This window comes from Nelumbo nucifera, chromosome 5 (genome assembly GCF_055504915.1).
Source record: "Nelumbo nucifera cultivar China Antique chromosome 5, China Antique-T2T, whole genome shotgun sequence".
NCBI classification, from domain to species: domain Eukaryota; kingdom Viridiplantae; phylum Streptophyta; class Magnoliopsida; order Proteales; family Nelumbonaceae; genus Nelumbo; species Nelumbo nucifera.
This window is the reverse complement of record NC_142653.1, coordinates 18,349,991-18,366,531: the sequence shown is the minus strand read 5'-3', so window position 1 is coordinate 18,366,531 and position 16,541 is coordinate 18,349,991. Positions and strand designations below refer to the sequence as shown.

The 16,541-nt window shown below is 36.5% G+C and overlaps 1 protein-coding gene across 3 annotated transcripts; it reads right to left on the bottom strand.

The window, feature by feature from the left end:
* Positions 1-3,011: 3,011 nt before the first annotated feature.
* LOC104595562 (glycine-rich domain-containing protein 1) lies at positions 3,012-15,849 on the bottom strand. Of its 3 annotated transcripts, XM_010256336.3 has the most exons (10): positions 15,629-15,768; positions 14,779-14,905; positions 14,462-14,666; positions 13,232-13,349; positions 12,881-13,135; positions 10,901-11,356; positions 5,775-6,304; positions 4,811-5,003; positions 3,834-3,989; positions 3,012-3,758 (listed from the first exon to the last, which is right to left on the bottom strand). In XM_010256336.3, the coding sequence occupies exons 3-10, from the start codon at positions 14,617-14,619 to the stop codon at positions 3,288-3,290; spliced, it is 2,337 nt and encodes a 778-aa protein (XP_010254638.1). In that variant the 5' UTR covers positions 14,620-14,666; positions 14,779-14,905; positions 15,629-15,768; the 3' UTR covers positions 3,012-3,287. The 3 variants fall into 3 exon arrangements, with proteins under 3 accessions (XP_010254638.1, XP_010254637.1, XP_010254639.1); XM_010256335.3 differs by lacking the exon at positions 14,779-14,905 and having other exon boundaries at positions 15,629-15,849; XM_010256337.3 differs by lacking the exon at positions 14,779-14,905 and having other exon boundaries at positions 14,462-14,621; positions 15,629-15,788.
* Positions 15,850-16,541: the final 692 nt, after the last annotated feature.

The following is a 16,541-nucleotide window of genomic DNA, read 5'->3' as shown; positions in this document are numbered from 1 at the left end:
GACCAGTATTGGATTGGACCCTGTCCAGTCCAAAATATTTATTAGATTGGATTGGACCTGGTCCATCCGTAATAAATTTGCACTGGATTGGGTTGGATTAAGCCAATATTTGATCCATTGATATAAGATAAGAATATAGGTGTCAATGGACCCGGGTTTGGGTTGAAACCAATCTAAATCAAAACGAATTTGAATAGATTGGATGATCCAGACATTGAATTGGACTGGTCCAAATTGGTCCAAAATATTCATTGGATTGGATTGGACCTGATCCATTTACAATGGACTCACATTGGGCCAGATTGGATTGGACCAAATCCAATTCAATTGACACCCCTACCTTCAACTTTGACCTCTCCTTAAATTCTTTCAATACCATGTCTTTCGTTTTTGGGTTAAATTTGGAACTAGCGGCCATCCGATTAGCTCCACACAAACTGAGGGGGGAATGCATGTGGGAGGACACGCAGCAGAATTCCATTATGTGCGACGTTTTTGGTGTGCCAAGCTGTGGGGTGCAAATTCAAACTCTTTGTAAGTCCCTTTATCCCCAAAAGTAAGGGGAGGTTTAAGAGTAGATCAAAGTTTGAGGGGAGGTTTAAGTTCCTTTTAGAAAACCTAGGGGAGCTTTAAGGGATTTACCCTATTTTTTCAGCACAATCTCAATGAGTTGCCCTATATCCAAGACATTCCTTAAAAACCCTATGTATTTTGCTCTCTCCTAATGTGATCAATGATGGGAAACGAGAGGCAGGGCTCTTTGTCCTTCCCTTTCATGAGACTAGATCAACTCCCAACAAATTGTTTTAACACACTCCAACATGATCTGTGTCCACACATCTCTGATATATATGGTAGGTTCCAATCTCATGGTGAGTAGACCTGTTCATGGGTCGGGTAGCCCAATGGCTTTGCCTATTATTTTTTGGGCTTAGACAAAATTTCAGGCCCGCGGGCTCGGGCTCGGGCTTGGGCTTTAAATACTAGGCCCGATAATTTTTTAGGCCGAGCTTGGGCTTTCTCAAATAAGCATGGCCCAATACTATACATATAATAAAAAAATACTTATGTTATACATAATAAATATATTTAATATATATTTGTTTCTTAAATTATTAATAAATATTAATTTACTATTAGGAAATACAAATTGGTTTATTAATTTATTACTAAATTAATATAATATTAATTTATAAAAATAAATTGAAAATAAAGACATTTTGCGTATAGATCATACTTGGGCTTACACATTTTCTGTTGATAAAGAGGCAAGCTCGACCTGGCCCATGAACAGGTCTAGTAGTGAGATAGTGTATATATAGATCAGGTTGGAAGCATGTTGGGAGAACTTTTATTGGAAATAGATCCCAACTACCTTTTACACCCTCTTGGCCCTCCAACACACACACACACACACACACAAGAAGAAGCATATCAGTCTAGCCAAACTAGAATCCTGAATTTCAACTCGATATGTACACACGGAGCCCATACTTAGGTGTTTGAAACTAGCATGTTCGCTTGTGATTAGATACATAGCTGATGCATAGATTAGATACATAGCCACCCGGACTCCAAATTGGATATTAATCTTAACAGGCCAGATCTCCTACCCACATGATAACATTGCAACTTGGGCTGGGTTGGCCCAAATCCAATCTTAACCCAACCCGAAAAAGTCAAGTTGGGTTGGATTGGATTGATGCTTGGGTTAGGGTTAGGGTTGACCCCTTGAGCAATCTGACCCAACCCAAGCCCAACTCTATAGTACATGTCATATATATATATATCATACATTGATTTGTTTAGATGCATGATAATTGTATAGCCCCCACCACATAGTATCATTTATTTCTTTTAAGATAATCACTTCACTTAATTATAATCGAAAAGACTAAAACTTTAATAACATATTTTATGTTTTTGAATATTTTATTTTTCATCTACTCTCTCCTATTTGCCACCCATAAAAGATGTATCATAAGTCATAACTCATAATAAGCTATAGTCATTTTAAACACTTATTTTTCTGAATTTTATACTAAAAGAACCAATAAAAACATCAACAAAAAATATTAATGAAACAAAGGATTAGTATATGTTATGAAAATTGAATTAAGATCTATGATTGAAAAGTTCTACGAGATTTTAAAGGATGAGAAGAAGGTTAGGTTGCCCAACCCGAGCCTAGTGCAAGCCAAAGTTGACTTCGAATTGGGTAGATCAGGTTGAAGGCCAAGTTGGGTTAGGGTTAGGATTGGGGGTTTAGAGCTTGGGGTTGGGCTAAATTTTTTTCTGTAAAGAGATAGGGAATCTTATCATTAATATAAAAACTAGGAACCATTTTTTAGGAGATTTAGACTCTTATCATAGATATAAAAACTAGTAGTCTTCTCTAAACCCATGTGCCCAACAATTGCATTCCCAATAGTAGTGTTGAATAAGATTATAATTGGATTGGATTTGGATAAAATCCAAGTAATAACAAAGTACGAAGTTTATGTTTGACTAAAATACCCCTATTTTTTAATTCAATCCCTTTCTAATTGTAATAACATAAAATGGAATTTGAATTACTACTTTGTACCTCATTTAATTCCCTCTCATTAAAATGAAAAATAATAAAATTATGTGCAATGCTCATAAACAAAAGGATACATTTATCAATTTCAAAATACATATTTTAGAGATATAGCTTATAATTTCCACAATTGATACTTTTATTGTTGAAACCACTTTGGTAAAATATTTACTATTAAGGGCAATTTGATAAAAGGGTTATTTCCATCTTAATTTCCTCTCGTCCCATAACAAAACCCCGATAATTTTGTGGTTAAAGGGAGTACAAATCATTATTAGGTGAACCTCATTACTTGGTACGTTCAATTATATATTTGACAGAAACCCAGGCGATGCATAATTAGTAATAAGTAATTTAGTGAAGCCAAAAAAAGTAGCAAGTACTAAGTAATTTTAGGAAAAAGGTTAAGAAAAAAAAAAGGAAAAGCCAATGAAACGAAGCCACACCCACACATTTATTTATTATTATTATTATTATTACAAATTTATTTATTTATTTTTATTCATGAGGCTACACAACGGGGAGTAGCCCGTCTCCCATCCATAACCATAACCTCCCCAACCAACCTTGGTGATAGCGGGATTTGATCCCAACTCTCCGCTACAACCGGGCCAAGCATTAAGCTAATTGATAGTACAAACAGCATAATCAAAGTATTATACGACCCACGGCCACGATGCATAGGCTCATGTCGCTGCCATTAATTCTAAGCATTATGAGGCAAGCTATTGCCGCAATTACCACCACATCCGGCGCCACATCCTCCACAGCCGCCGCTTTTTACCGCGTTCCCACACCCACCACCGCATCCGGCGCCACATCCTCCGCAACCACCACTTTTTACCGCGTTCCCACACCCACCACCGCATCCGCCACCACATCCCCCACAGGCACTACTGTTTATCATGTGTCCACACCCACCTCCGCATCCACTGCCACATCCTCCACCACATGCGCCACTCTTTACTAAACGTTCGCACTCTCCTTTAACACAGTTTTCATTGCTAGCACCCACCTTTTCAGTCATATCACGATTCTCAGCATCCTCACTTAAACAGGCCATCTCCTTTATGTTATCTCCGTTGGCAATGAAACTACTGTATCCCTCTTTTCTCATAGTGTCAGAGAGTATAAAAGCCAATGTTATCCCAGGCAACACGAACCATTCCTTGTTGACCTGCATGAAGGTTTAAGTGGGGAGTGCGTTAATTGAGGAGTTTCCTGCTAAGAATAGTAGAAAATGTAGATGTACCTTGAGAATCCCAGATTTCAAGTTGAACAATGCCAAGGCTTTGCCATATGGATCTTCAGCTGTGTATTCAACTACAGTCATGAAGTCGTAGTCACTCTTGTGCCTCTCACAGTTCCTTGGTTCAAATTTCAACTTTCTACCGGGGAAAAGTTTCACCTGCACCAAGAATAGAAAAACACAAAGACAACAATATTAGGCAAGTCAAAGACGAGAACCTGAAGTTCCCATAAGCTAGAGCAATGGGAGGGAGCGGCCAAACTGTCTACTATACTTCAACTTTGAATTCAAGAGTGCCCTCTCTCTCTCTCTCTCTCTCTCTCTCTCTGTGCATTTCTTCATTGGTTGGTCAGACTTGTATGACATAGTTGAATACACCCCAATTGTTATACACCACCCATCCAGTTCAATGTAAGCACCTTTTGAATCATAAAATTAAATTCCATGACTAGTATGAATCCAATTTAAGTACCTTAAGTGATATTCTAAATCATACTCACAAATAATATCTAAACAGAGCATATGAAGCTGCAAGTGTCATGCATAAAATTCATCACCTTTATTTCTACCAAAAAAAATCATGACCTTTATATTTTAGTTTCATATCATCATGCCCAGATATCCATAATAACAGTCCAAGGCAACCACTTTCGGGGTATGACATTACATGGTAGTCAATTCAAGTGGTAATTTTGACTATATAAATATGTTTGTCCATGAAATGGAAATTCCAGGTTTGATGAGCATGTGTGGCATGCATCCATTACAGGTGCCCTGTGAATTGGACAATGCATTTCCTAATAAAATTTTCGTAGACACCATAGAAATGGTAAAAGCCTAAAAGGTAATTAATGTGCATCTATATGATTCTCAAAGAGAAACTCAGAAAATTTGCTTCCATTTGGGGGAAGTCAAATTAAATAAGTAAACCAACAAGGAGATATGAGAATCATATCTGGAAGAATAGTGAAGATGCTTACCATCGGGTCACCTCTAAGCTCAAAAATATGCCCATCCTCACTGGGTTTCTTTTGAAGCTGAAAGGAGCCATGAGAGTTTATCAAAGACCACCCTGTTTCTACAAACTCAGCTAGAACATGAGTTTCACCAGATCCCGTTATGCCAATCACCTCTTTCATTGTGACACATTCAGTTCCAACCTCAGTTTTTTCCCTGTAATTCATTAGAAATTAGACGCTGACTATGTTCAAGACTCGAATATAATAATGCATTAAGGATTATTTCCATGCAGTACTATAAGCTACTGAAACAATAAAAAACAAGGGAAATTTGCTCCTAGATCAAGTAACTGTCCAATAAATGCATGACATCAAAACAAGAGTAAGCAATGATTTCCTTGATCTATAAGAATCAAGATAGATTTCACATCTTGAAACTGTGGCAGTGCCTAGTTATTTTCACATGAGTGATTTTCTCACCTACTAAAGATAGAGTTTACCAGTACCTCTTTGAAAGAGGAAATCCACATGTCCATCCTATGGACTGTAAGGGGTATGCTTGTGGTGCATGGTGGGTGGACTCGTCAAATAATTTAGATTCTCAAATGCCAAAACCAAACCATTTGGATGATCTATGGTTATCATGGCCAAGTTTTTTAATTTGTGAGCATCTAAATAGACATTATAGGTTAAAAGCTTCTGGAACCAAATGGTTTAGGCCGCTACAATGACCCATACCTGTGTTTTGGGAAGAATTTATCCAGCATTGGGCCCAGGCCCATTCAAACTTTAACAAATGCTTTATCCAAGCCTGTTCAGCCCTATGGGAGACTGATTTACTGGCTATATTCTTGGTGTCTCAGTTTCCTCAACTTGTTAACCTAAAGCTACCTGGCCTCATTCTATCAGAACTAAGATGCCAGACCTACAAAGAATTGCAAGATCTCATCTGTTAATAGAAAATCAGGAAATCATTTTTGCACACCTCATCTGGATATTCATTATCTCGTTGCCAGTTTCATCCACAATGCTTGTCCAGCTCTTTGCATGTTGGACCCTTCCTGGTAGTGGGAAGAAACCAGGATTAAGCAAGCATGGACGTGACCGGACCATGTTAAGCACCTGTGGTGCTAGTACTGGGGTAGTGACAGAAATAGCAATACGCAAATAGATTGGCTTGGAGCCAATGCCAGAACGAGGTGCCAACTCAAACCACTTCTCCATTGACAGTTTATAGGCTGGGTCAAGCAGGTCTTGCAAAGAGATGGATGTTGTCCCCATGACTTTGGCTGGTCTTGATATGTCAGAAGGTGATTGGGACATAAGTTCAAAGAACAACTCCCCTGTGGGTTCACACTGAAAAGCAGAAACTTGTTTCTCTCCATATTCAGACAAAATACTGAGCCATCTCGTAGAATTCAAGAACAAATCTGGCTGCTTCTTACTAAAAGAGATAAAGAGGTTTCCATCGTGCCCAGATGGTACATTTCTTATACCCACAATCTCCAAAAGGACCTGAAAGAACAAAACAAATATATAAGAACTAGAAAAAACCATAAATTCAATGAACATTATTTTATCCTAGGGACAGCTCAATTAGAACCTATGACACCAAGCTACTAGGACATGCCTAGCTTACCAGTATCAGACATTATATATACCTGATATGAAACCAAAGATCACTAATTCTAGAGTATACCTTATAGCATCAAAACTTAAAAATATGTAAGGTTCCATGTTTTAACAAATCATGTTATAAAAAAAAATCTGTATTTGTTAGAAGTTTAATTAAATTTGACAAGAAGTATTGAGAAATGTCACTTGACTTCAAAAACTAGATAATGGAAGCATGATATGAGCATATTAAATGGGATACCCATACCTGTATCCATGTTCAAAATCATAGGTTATCTTAATTTCCCATATCCATGCCTGTGTCAGTATCTGCATCTAGGCATCTTAAATTAAAAGTACAAGGATAACATTTTCAGGATTCTCAATTTTAAACTAGGGTACCTACTTTGGCCCTTTTAGCTTGTAACAACTTTATAAAGTTGGTACATAACAAAGAAACAATAATCTGAATTTTCCCCTTTTCTTTTCCTTTCTCTCTGGGGGGCTATGGAAGGAGAACAAGAACAAAAACATCCAAGTAGAAGAGTTAAGTAAAACTGTCAAGAATACATGCAATATATCCTAATGTTGATTTGGATGATCCATCATTATGGTACTTATAAACTATTGATAATCATAGCCATGGTTCAATGTATCGATACGTCTCTGTGTATTGGCAGAGGCGTATCGATGCTTTGATAGCGGAAACATGTTTTTATTTTAGTTTCTTTTTTCTTCAAAATTTGGCTTTTGGGGAGTTAAATACATGTATTTTTCATTAAAAAAGAGTGAGGTCCCAAAACACCTGTAAGAAGGTGTATCGGAACCCAAAAGAAATGATACAATACACCCGATACGGGGCGTATCATATCGAAAATTTGAACCTTGATCATAGCCATAGTATGGCAATACAGGAGGCAGGTTTCACATAATGGGTCCAAGTTGGCTAATATCCTAGGCCAAATAATTTCCCTGGCAGAACAGCCATAACTAATTATTTCATGGTATTTCTTCTGTAAGGTTCCATGTTTTAACAAATCATGTTATAAAAAAAAATCTGTATTTGTTAGAAGTTTAATTAAATTTGACAAGAAGTATTGAGAAATGTCACTTGACTTCAAAAACTAGATAATGGAAGCATGATATGAGCATATTAAATGGGATACCCATACCTGTATCCATGTTCAAAATCATAGGTTATCTTAATTTCCCATATCCATGCCTGTGTCAGTATCTGCATCTAGGCATCTTAAATTAAAAGTACAAGGATAACATTTTCTGGATTCTCAATTTTAAACTAGGGTACCTACTTTGGCCCTTTTAGCTTGTAACAACTTTATAAAGTTGGTACATAACAAAGAAACAATAATCTGAATTTTCCCCTTTTCTTTTCCTTTCTCTCTGGGGGGCTATGGAAGGAGAACAAGAACAAAAACATCCAAGTAGAAGAGTTAAGTAAAACTGTCAAGAATACATGCAATATATCCTAATGTTGATTTGGATGATCCATCATTATGGTACTTATAAACTATTGATAATCATAGCCATGGTTCAATGTATCGATACGTCTCTGTGTATTGGCAGAGGCGTATCGATGCTTTGATAGCGGAAACATGTTTTTATTTTAGTTTCTTTTTTCTTCAAAATTTGGCTTTTGGGGAGTTAAATACATGTATTTTTCATTAAAAAAGAGTGAGGTCCCAAAACACCTGTAAGAAGGTGTATCGGAACCCAAAAGAAATGATACAATACACCCGATACGGGGCGTATCATATCGAAAATTTGAACCTTGATCATAGCCATAGTATGGCAATACAGGAGGCAGGTTTCACATAATGGGTCCAAGTTGGCTAATATCCTAGGCCAAATAATTTCCCTGGCAGAACAGCCATAACTAATTATTTCATGGTATTTCTTCTGTAAGGTTCCATGTTTTAACAAATCATGTTATAAAAAAAAATCTGTATTTGTTAGAAGTTTAATTAAATTTGACAAGAAGTATTGAGAAATGTCACTTGACTTCAAAAACTAGATAATGGAAGCATGATATGAGCATATTAAATGGGATACCCATACCTGTATCCATGTTCAAAATCATAGGTTATCTTAATTTCCCATATCCATGCCTGTGTCAGTATCTGCATCTAGGCATCTTAAATTAAAAGTACAAGGATAACATTTTCTGGATTCTCAATTTTAAACTAGGGTACCTACTTTGGCCCTTTTAGCTTGTAACAACTTTATAAAGTTGGTACATAACAAAGAAACAATAATCTGAATTTTCCCCTTTTCTTTTCCTTTCTCTCTGGGGGGCTATGGAAGGAGAACAAGAACAAAAACATCCAAGTAGAAGAGTTAAGTAAAACTGTCAAGAATACATGCAATATATCCTAATGTTGATTTGGATGATCCATCATTATGGTACTTATAAACTATTGATAATCATAGCCATGGTTCAATGTATCGATACGTCTCTGTGTATTGGCAGAGGCGTATCGATGCTTTGATAGCGGAAACATGTTTTTATTTTAGTTTCTTTTTTCTTCAAAATTTGGCTTTTGGGGAGTTAAATACATGTATTTTTCATTAAAAAAGAGTGAGGTCCCAAAACACCTGTAAGAAGGTGTATCGGAACCCAAAAGAAATGATACAATACACCCGATACGGGGCGTATCATATCGAAAATTTGAACCTTGATCATAGCCATAGTATGGCAATACAGGAGGCAGGTTTCACATAATGGGTCCAAGTTGGCTAATATCCTAGGCCAAATAATTTCCCTGGCAGAACAGCCATAACTAATTATTTCATGGTATTTCTTCTGAAAGAAGAGATACATTTTCCAATCATTGAAGTTAATAAGATAGAGAGGAACTTAATAGTTTATCAAATCATCTGGGGGGTGGGGGTGGGGGGGATATCTCAGACAGATGCATCCCAATGGTTTGCTCCTCTACAAGTGATTAATTATTAAACTATAGTCTACCGAACTGATTTTGGATCCCCATCTTAATTTCCTATGTCTCTTTATTCTTTATTGAAGATATATAACAGCCAATTACCAAATTTCTTACAGACATGGTTCAGAAGCCAAAAGGCAAACAAGCAAGATTGAAAAAGAAGTTGGAAATTTTCTCATAATTGAATTTTTGATGAATCTAGATGATACATATAAGATATATAGATTATTTGATAGATTCTCAAGGAGTCATACCTCCATCCTCTATTCTTGAATAAAGAAAACAGTCAAACCAAACTCAATACAAAACCTACAATGGAGTCACACCCAAGAAAAATTTCTTAAGCATCAAACCTGAGAAAACGGAAAAGCAGAGACCCATTCAATTCAACCCTTTCAATTACAACAGTGCTCTGATGGTTGCAAAACAAATATGGATCCCCAAACTTTTTCTGAACATCTAAAGAATCAAATTTAGAAGCACTATACTTCTTGAACAACTCTTATCTTGAACAGTTTCTAAACACTCTACTCATGGTTCAAAGTATCGATACGCCTATCAGCAGAGGCGTATCGGTACTTCAATATATGCGGAAACATGCTTTTTTTTTCAAACTTTGGTTTTTGGGGAGTTAAATACATGTATTTTTCATTAAAAAAGAGTGGGGTCCCGAAACACCTGTAAACAGGCGTATCAGGACCCAAAAGAACCTTGACTCTACTTCTTGAACAACTCATAACTTGGATCTAGCTTAGAAAATAATCCTCTAGATGTTCGAATTATAATTAAATAAAATCAGTAGCTGCTCAATAACATCCAAGATATTCTAAATGAGTAAATCCTTTCATATACTTTTATTACAAACTTAGACTGGCCATAACTCATTTAAATCACGTTCAAATTGCATGGTTTTGGCTCTTTGGTTAGAATCTCTTTCTATCATAGAAATGACAGCTGATATACAATAGGAAACACCCCAAAGGGAGAAGTTCAACTTTAAAATCATTGCTCAAAAGTTGAATTCATATGCTTTCTGCTCTAATATGAACGTGCTATTGTTACTTAACTATGATACAATGAGCATAAAGAGAGCTGAATACTAGGTTTGTCATCTCACTCTTAATTGTAGAGGCAATCAATTTCCATGAAATCTAAAGAAATATATGCCAAGTTACTTTTAGGTACTGAAATGAACTGATAATTCTATATTGTTATTCTTCAAAATAATAATAATTTCTATATAATGGAATGGCAATAAATTCAAGAACTATTTTGGATATCCATTGTTTGGAATGGAACTTCTTTGGATCCAAGCCATTTGACTAGAGGATCATAATATTGTGTCACTAGTGTAACGTCTAGGGATTGCATTAAAAGTTAGTAAAAAGGAATGGGGCTAGACATCAATGTAATAATCCTTTTTTCTACATTTTCAAGTTGTTAGGTGTTCAAATGCAACGGAAAACATGTACCAACTACCAAATGAACAAACGGAAAATGGTAATTGCAAAAATAGTTCTGAGAGTTTCAGGCTTACCTCCACAAATTTTGTCTTGGGAAGCTCAGTCATTTTCTGATGCTCATTGGGTGAAACTACCTTCTTGTCCACAAGATTTGAGGTGAAAGGTATCACTGTGACAGGAGATGGAGCAGTGCCTCTATGCATTGCCCCTGCTCTCCAGTACCTCGAACCAAATGTGTTTTCCCACTGCTTGGTAGTTCCAGAAAATCCAATATCCAGCTTCTTCCCTTTGGTTCGGTCAGAGTCCGTGTCATCATGCTCTAATACCTTCCCTAATGCTTCCATCATGTCTTTACAGTAAGAAACAGGATGCAATTGGTGAGAATGCCAGATGAGATCAATGTCATAAGTTGGAACACAGAAACGTTTGATGGACCTTTCTCTGTTTCTCTTGATCAAATGCAGAAACCCTTTGTATCTCGCCACAGCACACTCAAGAAAAAGATTGTCATTCATACTTGGTCTGGCAACCTGCCACAAAAATTATATACAGACATAAATAGACAATAAAGAATTGAACAACTAAAATAAGTTAGAACAGTCTAGCACCTATGCAGAAAGGAAATGGAGGTTAGAACATAAGAACCAAGTAAAGCCAGTGAATACAAGATAACAGTGAAAAGAAATCTACCATGCCTCTGGAAACATGATAACAGCATGAACTGTTCCAATTAAGAAACTGATACACTACTTGTACAATATAAACTTATCGATTCTATTTTCAATCTCCTATACCAATACATTTAAAACAATTACTCCTGGGCAGTCTTTTAAAACTGGGTTAGTCAACATAGAGATCAAAATATCCACTCACAACCAACCAGATTCCCAATGGGATTGCTAAACTAAGCCCAGGTCAAGTTGCTTTTTGACAAAATTTGTTTGGTGAAGTTTTTTTTGGTTGCATTCAATGGGGCTACACAAAAGGGAGGATATCCCATCCCCCAAACCTCATAAGCCCCCAACAACGGTGAAGGTGGCAAGATCCCAAGTCTCTGCTACAACCAACCAAGGACCTTATAAACTGAATCAGTTGGCACCCCACCTTCCACGCATGTGGGTACAAACCATTTGATAAAGAAAACAAAGTTATGCCACTTTCCTCTTTTTTCTAAGAAACACTAGCTCCCATAGCCCATATGATTTATTTTCTTCTTTCAAATTTTTTGAATTCACATTTTAAACCCAACATTTTCCTTTCATATATTTATCCATCAACTTTAAACCCTATCCTTCAAACTTCACTTACTTAAAAGTTATCTCATAGTTATCAAAGGCTGTGATGCCTGGATATGTTTGGACATAACTGAACAAGATATCAGGCTTGAAAATTGGACTAAGATTGAAGCACTTGTCATGGCATGACAATCATGTATAGGTCTTCAAATAACTATGATTGTGTTTGGACTGAGGTGCAGAAGTCAAACAGTGGAATGGATTCCATGGTTCTACAAATAATGTAAAGACACCTACCTCCAATTCATTCTATTATATAAGGCACTGACCAAAAATGCAACACAACATCCACTACACATATTCTGCTTCCCTTTTTCAGATCTGAACAGCAGAACATGAAAGGTATTGGATTCAATAATCCTTTTCTGTCCTCCATTTCCATTTCCATCATAATCTAAAGACAGACTTAGTGGAAAAAAAAATCATATTTTACTTTTTATCAACAACAGTAATCAATTAGATTTATTAATTTAGTAGCAAAGGTGCAAAAGTTAGTGTTGGAATGGGATGGAATCTCATACATTCCCTCTTGCAGAATACGAATGAACTCTTTTAGAATTGCACTTCATAAGAAAGTTCTCTCCATGCTCATGTAGCCTACCACAGAAATAAATGCAAAGGAAATATGTGTACTTGGTAAAGTCTAACAAAGAATGCCATAGAACTGTTTTAAATCTTCAGTACTGTAGGATAATAAATTAATTATACAATATGTCCATCAGGATGTATAATAAACAGGCATGAAATCCTCATAATTACCTGGTAAAAGAAAGGGCTCTGCCTTTTAACAGCTGAAACCAAATCATATTTTGTGCATCTAAGAGCCTCTGGAAACTTTTCATCAATATTTTTTGATAAAGAGATGCTCAAGTCAAGCTTGTATGGCTCTTCAGGATACAGTCTGTTCCAAATTTCTTCAGTTTTCTTTGTGGAAGCACCTTGAATGGTTGACACAACATTATGATTGTCAAGGATCCTCCCATAAAATTCCTCACAGTCTGCTTTGTACTGGACCTGAGTAACAAAACCAATGAAGCCAGATTTGAAAATTTTATTATACACAAATTTTAAAAGGAAAAAAAAAGGAAAATTTATCTTGTAAAGATATACCGGGTTGAGCCTATGACAGTGCCAGATCCATTCACAATCAAGAGGCACAACCAAAGGGCCTTCTGAAATCCAAGACTCATCTTGCTTTGCAAGCAAGGGGAGCCAGCAAGCCTTGTACCTGAAATTGTACATATCAGAATTCAGTCATAGGGGTCAAACTTGCAATTGCAGTATTCACATAATCTATCTTCCTAGAATGAAGTCAAAATAGTAATCAACAGAGGAGATTGAGAATAATCAATATTTATATTGAAGGTTCAACAGTTGAGGTCAGCATCTACTGAAGAACTTTCTTCCTTTTCTTTCACATTTGTAGGCAGGGTGCAATTACAGGGTTTCATGAATGGTACTGCCCAAGTCCAATTATGTAACAGGGATAAAACCTTGTCTGCTTCTCTAATCAACAAATAGGTGGTAAATACCGTCACCATCATCATTATAAATTGTTTAAGACACATTTTAAGGCCCAATTGATATTCCCCATATTACATGTTTATAAATTTATAAATTTGTTAGTAGTGCATGCACTCTCTTCCTTAAAACATGATTGCATCATCTTCCCATAGTAGATCTTATAAACCAGCATTTAACTTGAATAGTTTTCTTTAAGTAGGGACCATTGCTTAGTGTGAGGGTAAAATCTCAAGCTAACAATCCTGAAAACAGAGCTCCAATCTATAACCAGCCATGTACAAGCTAAAAATGCTGGAAGTTAGGTTTGTACCCAATCCATCCCTCTGAAGTCCCTGAATATAGCTGGGACCAGCATTGGGCAATGGCCTTTTCCACTTGTACCTAACACTTTAAAACAGGACACATACAAACTGCATATCTCCAAAGGTCAAAGGTGGTTGTCACCAACTAGGAATGGCAACGGGACGGGGACCATACTCCATGTCCCCCGACCCCAATCCCTGTTGGGGATAAAAATGACCCTCCATCCCTGATCCCCTTGGGGTGGGGCAGTGAATTCACTCCTCATACCCGGTCGGGTATCACTATCAATCCCCATCCCCGCCAAGGCAATCTCCATCTCTGACCCCATTGAGTTGGGGAAGCCGGGTATCCGACAGGGACACAAAAATTGCCATCCCTATTACCAACACCTAACAATTTGAAAACATCACAAAGAAAAGAAAAGGAAATTAAGTCCATGATGTACCAAGATACATGCCAAATGAAAACCATGAATTAAAAAGTATTGATGAAACAACTTGTTAATCTACATACCTGTAAATAGCATAGTACAGAACAGGACCATCATAGAGACACCGGTTCCTATCAACCATTGCTAGAAATTGCAGCTGTTGTTTAGCTGCTGCTATGAGGTCTTCACTTATGACAATCTTCTGTGCTTCAAGCCACTCTAGTTCTTGTTCCTTCTCCATTTCTAAGTAGGGGAATTACCAGGTGACAAATACAGAATATCACTCTCCTGGGATATGAATTCAGATAAGTGGAAATTGTTTTCAATGATCCAGTAAGATTTAAAATAAAAGGAAAAGAAATGAAATGAAAACTTCACTCGACATTTGCAATATACTAACCATGGATTCTTTCGATCTTTCTTAATAATCGTGTACCTCAAAACAAGGATAGTTTATTCTATGATGAACAATTTTTGAAATATCAGATATCAATACCATTTATTATCATCATTTCTTTCCGACCAATCTGATTAAGATGGGATAACAATAGCAAAAGAGAAAAGAGAAAAGAAATTATTCTTCAATAAGAATTAGATCCTGCTCACAATCTACAAATTGCAAAGATGGCATTAGATATTATCATTCAAAATTCAGATGGAATAATAGTGACATAAGAGAAAATCAAGTCAATCAACAATGCAACATCCAACTAAGACCAAGGATTTACATAATTAAACCGGGAACAAAACATCGATAATAGGTAAACAGAAATTCAGATGGAATAATAGTGACATAAGAGAAAATCAAGTCAATCAACAATGCAACATCCAACTAAGACCAAGGATTTACAAAATTAAACCGGGAACAAAACATCGATAATAGGTAAACAGAACCTCAAAAAATACTGGCATAGTTATTTGGACATAATTGAACAAAGAATGGGAGTATGAACAAAACTACGTACGACCATTTAAACAATCAGATGAGTAGATGAAAGGGGTTAAAATCTGAGAAAGTGGAAACCCCAAAGTCAACGAGAAGCTACAGTTGGTGCTTCAACGTTCAATTTCTATGAACTATTTGCAATAACAACTTTGGGGGAAATAACGGGAGAAAACAGGTATTTGATTCGAATTGAAGAGCCAACGACGTAACAGGATTATCAAGAAATAATCAAACGCCTATATAAGAATTTCATCGAAAAAGAGGAGATGATCATAGAATTCTACGGAAAGAGCCGAAGACTCACTGTGAATGGTTCGCCGTCGGCCAAGGCCAGGAACTCCCGTCTATGATCAGTTCACAGCTTCGGCCACTCTATTAATTTGCCTCTCGCTAGTGGCTTCCTTCTGGTGGGACTTGGGAGTTGGGAGTGGACTGTACTGTTCGGCATGGAGCATGCCGGTACTACTAAGTAATAATAGTACTTTTCCGGCAATAATACAGTACTGTTCCACCTGGCAAGCTGGGCTGATACGAAATGTATTATAAAAAAATAAATAAAAAAACTTTAAGTTAGGGTAAATCATAATTTTCATTTAAAAAAATTTATGCAGAAGAAAGTTACCACCAACTTACGGCCAAACAAAGGGGGGCCTATAAAGTAGAAAAACGCTCACTATTTAGCATTTACCAAATACTACGAAACCAAAATAAAAATACAAAAACAAACCAACCACGTCAAATGAGTGAAATGACATAATGAAAATAGGGGCTATTAAAGAAAAGGCATACTGGACGAAGGCAAAACAGAATCAATTTTATAGACCAAAGTGCCCATGCTTAATTGTCTCTTTCTTAATTTATTGACGAAAACACCCTCGAAATATTCCAAATTTAGAAGGCTAATCACGTTCCTGGCGTGTAGACTAGACTGTAGCAGGTTCGCATATTCGTTTGTTTGGTGGTCCGTGGGCGGTGGGCCAGTACTCCAGCACTCTAGCCTCCGCTCGCCTGGGCCCTCCGTTAGACGTCGTTTTCATAAATCATTTATTAAAAAATGATCAAACCGAATTGAAAATCCAATTAACTAAATCGGCTTGTTCGGTATTATTAAAAAAGTAAAGGTACTTGTTCAGTTTTAGCTAATCGACAATAATATTTATTATTTAAAATATAATATTATATATTTCTAGTTTTTATTATATATTTATACATTTTTT